General features: G+C 38.9%; 1 protein-coding gene across 1 annotated transcript; it reads right to left on the bottom strand.

Moving 5' to 3' along the window:
• Positions 1–337: 337 nt before the first annotated feature.
• On the bottom strand, positions 338–2,664 carry LOC124142877. Its single transcript, XM_046511563.2, has 3 exons — positions 2,517–2,664; positions 1,664–1,717; positions 338–1,268 (listed from the first exon to the last, which is right to left on the bottom strand). Exons 1-3 carry the CDS (start codon positions 2,604–2,606, stop codon positions 957–959), a joined length of 456 nt encoding a protein of 151 aa, XP_046367519.2. The 5' UTR covers positions 2,607–2,664; the 3' UTR covers positions 338–956.
• Positions 2,665–6,282: the final 3,618 nt, after the last annotated feature.

Below are 6,282 nucleotides of genomic sequence, written 5' to 3'. Positions count from 1 at the left end.
ATTGACATTTATGTCAGGCAGCGAAGTTCAGAGGACCCAGTATACCTATGCATGTTTAGTTGTCAGTCAGTGGACTTGTTCAGAGAGGAAATGTTCAAAATAAAAGACAGTTACATGTTTTGCAGACGATAATAATGTTCATCCTAAAACACTCAAATGAATATGACAGAAAGACATTTTATTTGGTGTTATAATTGTAAAATGTCTTTCGTTTGAACGAATTTTTCCTTGAACTTAGACGTCCGTATTAACAGAAATTCCTTATTTTGTAAAGGTGGTAGAAAAACACAAAGTTAAAAATCAATTTTAATTTATATCAATTGTTACAAAAGATCACTAATGGTAAAAACCACAAGATCATATACCATGAATCCTGAGTTAAGAATGCCTAAGTCAAAACAATCAGCTGTATAAAATGAACAGAACATATAATAATCATAACCAGAAACAGCAACAGGGAGTTCTAAATATATTATTGACCTCATAACTTAATGTCTGTCACACAGAAGATGATCACAATGGTAATCCCCAACATAATGAACCTCCATAATGTATGTTTGTTTTATGATCCAAGTTCGTGTCATATGCAAATATAAAACCTAAATGCAAGAAAATATGATTCCGTTTGGAGTAAGGGGCGAAATAGCTGTGAATGTTATTTGAATGGACAATCATGATCAGTGATGATACAAGGTGTTCGCGAAAAGGGAAAGCATGTCCCAACATTCACTCAAGTTTTATACAAATAAATAAATTATTGCCTGACGCCGCACAGCAGTACTCCTGCCATGCGACGGCGACCTGTATAATTAACAAAACAGCCAATCAATTGATAGATGGACCTAAACTCCGGAGACACGATAATGCATTTACTAATTTTGTTGAGACAATCGATGGTCTTGAACAGATGATATCATCGATCTGCAGCGACTACCAGTGATTGATTTATAGAAACATCAAGTAGTTTGTTGTAAACACTGGACTACAGCAAACATGTCTACTGTACAGGTATACACACTCTCCTGTAGCACGTTCACCAGCACGTCCACTGTAGCCTTCCCACCCTCCTTCATCCTCCACTTGTCCAGCATACAGCGAGGCAGCTTACACCTCTGTACACAAGCATAGGACAGTCCCAGTCGGAGTCCAACCGCCTCCCAACCCCCACCCAGGCACTCCGACACCAGCAGCACAACCCTCTCTGTCACAGGAGCCATCCGTTGTTCTGCAGTCAGATGACTGGCCCAGTCCTCCCTCAAACGCTTTTCCTGAAACAATGACATACTCGTGTTGACACGAGCCGATGCACTTTGGTGTAAATGTAAGTGTAATGGCATATACTAGTACAACCGCATGCTGCCAGAGAGACAATGTACATCATATACTTTTTCTTATATAATATGAATATCACATCTTTTACCCATACAAAATCTTAAGGAGTTAAATCTTGGTCTACTTTATTTTACATTTTTCAGATTGTTAAAAGAATGACTTTGTTTTGTTATTCCTCTGAAAGTTGTCGATTCTCATATCATATATGTTCACAATAATGGCATGTTTAGGGATTTGATATTTTAACCTGTTAAATATAATACAACACTCAAAGGTTATATAACTGTATAGGAGCAGGTTAATTCCACGTTAGACCCTTAACACAACTTACAGCACGAACAGGGATGTCCTCCATTATATCCATCTTTTGAGTCTCCTTTAAAACCTGCGATGCAAGTGAGAAAAGGATGAATATGTCACTTGGTCAAGTTTACCGATCTGTACAGACATGGACTGTTTCAATCAATTCCATAAGTTGTAAGATGACGATAAAAATGCAGATAACTATTAAGTCATCTGAAAGGATTCATCCAAGTATACATGTGTGTGTATTCCAGGATTGCGACATCTGCCTGTAGATTGTGTTACTAGGTGAAGCGTGTATTTACCCGGATGTAAATATGTACCTCCGTGACTTGGTTGGTGGGAAATCTTCGGATCCAAATTCGGATCATGGGTATAACAATGAAAATTCTTTATGTGAAAAAAGTGCTATATTGATATAATGGAAACAATGACCCGTTTGACAAAATAGTAAGAACATTTGATTTTTCGGATCCACGATTCGTGTGATGTAGGTGTCAGTCCGATGTACACCGGATGTGACATCGTTCATACCCCACCCCCTACCCCCGACCCCCGCCACCCCATCCCACACATATATATAGAATTGTTCTCCAACATGGTTCAATGGTGTCTTTAAGGAAAAGTGAATACATTTATAACGTGACTATATTATGAAGTCACAATGTTTCTGGACACAAATGCTGTGACCCGGCGCGGCATATGTAAATAAATATATATAATTGCCAGTATAAACGATAAGGTAAATAAATAAATAAATAGGCAGTAGAGACATTCATACATATACACACATTTAGTTATGACAGTTATGTGTAACTAAGTGTAACTATCATTTTACACAATTATTGACCGAATAAAGATGTCAACAGTGCAAAACGTACCTGGTGATCTTCCTGGCAACAACACGATAGCCACAGAAAAACCGACCAACATCTCTGACCAAATAAACAACAGTTCTTCTGAACCTTCATTCGTCCTGTGTAACTGAGACCACGATGTCAACAGGGAGAGCTGCACGGAGCTGTTCAGTGTTAGAGTCCCAACTGACTTATGCATCGATACGGGTCTGTGATGTGAACATAAATAGCTCGACTGCTTTCATTGGCTGTTATATTCTTCGGATCCATTTGTTCATGTGCATATGGGGTCACGGGCGGCCAGGCGACAAAGGCGCCGCGATTCGCTGTGCAGTGTTGCGTGTCTCGGGCACGCCATAAACCTATGATTGTGGGTTCGAATCCCGGTTCGCCCCGATTATGTTTCTTGGTTTGTCAGCACTATACCCGTGCTCGTGGGTTTCACCGAAGTGGTAAACGTCTGAGACCTGCATCACTTGGGGCTTTCCTCCCACATTAAGCTGACACGCCGGGACATAACTGGAATACTGTTAAACGCGGCGTAATACCCATCTCACTCACTCACTCACTCACTCACTCACTCACTCACTCATGTGCATTATATATGAACCTCTATGAAGGTGCCTTTTATTAATAGGAGCGAAATTGAAATGCGGATACATATATTATGTACCTTCATATTAACTGCTGGGAACATTAAATCACCTGTTGTGTTGACAGGCAGGATCAATGGCAGTGATAGAAATTAGGATCAATAACCGTATGTAAATTCCATCACCTTAATTGTCGGATCGCAGTGTCATGAAGTGAAATGAAGTGTTATGAGGTGTAATCCGACAACAAAGTTATGCTATTTTCAGTTCATTTCTGAAGTGATTGGATGTTTTTCATTTTCCACTTTCAGATAGGTAAACATATAATTTCATTACGATTCGTGTAAGTAAACATATCAGCTTACATTATTTTTCTACATATTTCTTATAAGCCGAACATGTCCGCGTTATGAGAGACAACGTGTTTAATTCCCCCAATTTCTGTTTTATTAAAGATTACTTCATTTTTTTTACGATAATAGTAAAAAGAACACTTACAATTTATTACATGTCCTGGTTATGTTTGCTGACGATATTCATTGACTGAATGATTCTTCGGATCCATTAGTCAGTGTTAATGCCTTTGAATGTGATTTCCAATTTAGAGCTGTGTGATGTATCTTATTTTACATTATCTATCATGTATATTTAACATACAGTAAACTACGGTTATAACGAACTCAAAGGGACTACTAATTTTAGTTCGTTATAACCGTAGTTCGTTATAAGCATATATACAGCATAACTACAGCAAATAGTCGGGACCAAAAAGTAAGTTCGTTATATCCGTCAATTCGTTATAAGCGTGTTCGTTATAACCGTAGTTTACTGTACATGCAGTTACTATTTTGGAGACAGAGATGAATATTGGGGAATGATACTTATGATAAGGTCATCTTCTATCACCGATTGTACTTTTGGTGTGCATATAAATTACTTCACTGTCTTTGAAGGTGTATTCACACTAGTTTCTATTTCGCGGATATTATTAAATCAATATCAAATATTCAGTTGATGTTTCTGTAACATAATTAATAAAAAACGTATATATAAACACAATCATATATTTTTTTCTTTCTCATGTATATAAATGCAAGATCACCTCCGTGGTCGAGAGGATAGAGCATCTTCCCAGAGAGCGGAGGTCAGGCCCAAATGACTAACAGGGGAGATCGTTGTAGGCTCGGGGTATATCAGCCGCTGGTTTGCTTGGCCCACACGCGATTACAAACATCTGTCCAGATACAGTTAATTCACTGTCAACGGATCGGTCGCATTTACCGTCGGATTGTGATGTGTGAAAACTCGGATCTTGAATCTTTGGATCTACCATAGTAAGCCATACCTCCTCATTGTCAACAGCATTGGAGTGTTTGACTAGCCAAATGATTAAAGCATTAGCTCTGTAGACGAATTTCCTTTCTTTTTCCGATGCCAAGCTCTAAAGGAATACAGTAAGCTATATATTTCACAATAATATTTAATTTGGCCTGATATGATAATGTTTTCATCACCTCTTCTATTCACTAAGCTTTAAAGAAATTAAAAACATATCCAAATTCATAACTATTGTATCCACAAAACTCAGCCATCTTGATTTCCATCTTAATCACACTTGTGCATTATTTGGTTTATGTAACTTGTGCCACAATTGGTGGTTTTATGGAGAAATAAAAGTTGGGCTCGATTCCCGACCCATGAACACTACGTGGAGCCTATTCTTTGTGTTCCGTACAGTGACGTGGCTGGAATATTCCAAATGGGTGCAAAAGTTTCAGCAATTTGTAAGTTCATCCCAATCCCGTCTGTCATTCCTGTTATATTAAAACTAGCAATAGATATTGTTATAGCAGTTGCCGTGTCACAACATACCCAAATCATCCTTCAACATTGATTAGCACGCTGTGTTGAGTTGAAGCAGCTGAATCTGTTGACAATTTGATATAATCAATCTCATTAAGTACTTCCATGAGTCAATAACAAGAAGATTTCCATGACTTTGTGGGCGCAGTTAAGATGTAGACATACATGTACATCCTTTTACGGAGGAGGAACAATGCTTACACAGTCGTCATGATTTTACTAACCTCTTTTTTATGATCATTGTCGTAACATGTACAATTCTCTCACATTTTCGGCACATCACAACCTATATCCAGACGTGTTTTCCATCATGGATAAAATGCACTTTGTCTCTTACTCATTTTAAGAAAGTTCGGATCTTCAATTCATTGCACTGATACTCCAGCAGTTCTAAAACACAAGGCGCGGCAATTTGAAAGTCTATCTCAATTATGCACCACTTTGGTATATAGTTACAACTGACCAACAATACTGTTATAGTATCAATAACAAGACGATTTCCATGTCACTGTGGGCACCGATTAGCTGTACACAGACACACACGAGATCCAAATCCATTGATGGAGGAGCTGTAGGCAGGCACACAAAAGATCACACATCCTTTGATGGAGGAGCAACAACGTCCACAAAGCCGCCATTGTAGTTACATGTTTATCTAACACAAACCTCCCACTATTTCTGGCACATGGCACATTTCTTCACAATAGATATCCAAATTTGACTCCCATCAAAACAGTGTATAAATCCATATATAGTCTTTCTCGCTATGACAAGGGTGAATATTACGGAAATAAGTGTCTCGAAAAGACAAGTGTTTGTCTCCTGCTCACAGAGAATGAAAGTTAAAGTATTGAAGCAGTGACGGATAAAATAGCATGTTTCTAACAACATCCCCTTAAAATAATGAAATTGAACACACATCCCTCTTCCAACGAGATGTTCGACCCCTTACTGAAACTGCGTCTCTTCCTGTATGTGCAGTATATATCTTTGCTATAGCTTCATGTCATAGCTTTTACTTTGAGTCAAATCATTAATCAAATCCATGTGATTTACTCCAGCTTTTTCAACAGTCGTACACTGGCCTCCATGTCAACATCACACACATATACAGAGTCCTCCAGGACATCCATGAGAACCCTGACCGTGGCCTGTGTCCCGGCTGTCTGCCTCCAGGTGTAAAGCATGTGGAACACCTGCATGTGGTGCGAGGAGTGAGACATCTTACATCTGTCTATGAACACCTTGGGTAGGCCCAGCCGGATGCCCACTGCTTCATATCCCTTGCCAATATGCTCGGCTACACGTTCTGTAAGCTGCTCTGAGAGACAGGA

Source organism: Haliotis rufescens, unplaced genomic scaffold (genome assembly GCF_023055435.1).
Source record: "Haliotis rufescens isolate VD_foot unplaced genomic scaffold, xgHalRufe1.0.p SCAF_8, whole genome shotgun sequence".
NCBI lineage: Eukaryota > Metazoa > Mollusca > Gastropoda > Lepetellida > Haliotidae > Haliotis > Haliotis rufescens.
The sequence above is the reverse complement of the archived record's forward strand: the minus strand, read 5'-3'. Positions and strand labels throughout refer to the sequence as shown.

What these genes read in the sequence shown, in the direction of transcription:
- LOC124142877 (XM_046511563.2), bottom strand. Translation starts at nt 2,606, where the DNA reads ATGAAGGTTCAGAAGAACTGTTGTTTATTTGGTCAGAGATGTTGGTCG. An exon ending in GTTGCCAGGAAGATCACCAG is followed by an intron (nt 1,718 to 2,516) that starts GTACGTTTTGCA and finishes CTTGCATCGCAG; the next exon opens with GTTTTAAAGGAGACTCAAAA. An exon ending in AGGACATCCCTGTTCGTGCT is followed by an intron (nt 1,269 to 1,663) that starts GTAAGTTGTGTT and finishes TCATTGTTTCAG; the next exon opens with GAAAAGCGTTTGAGGGAGGA.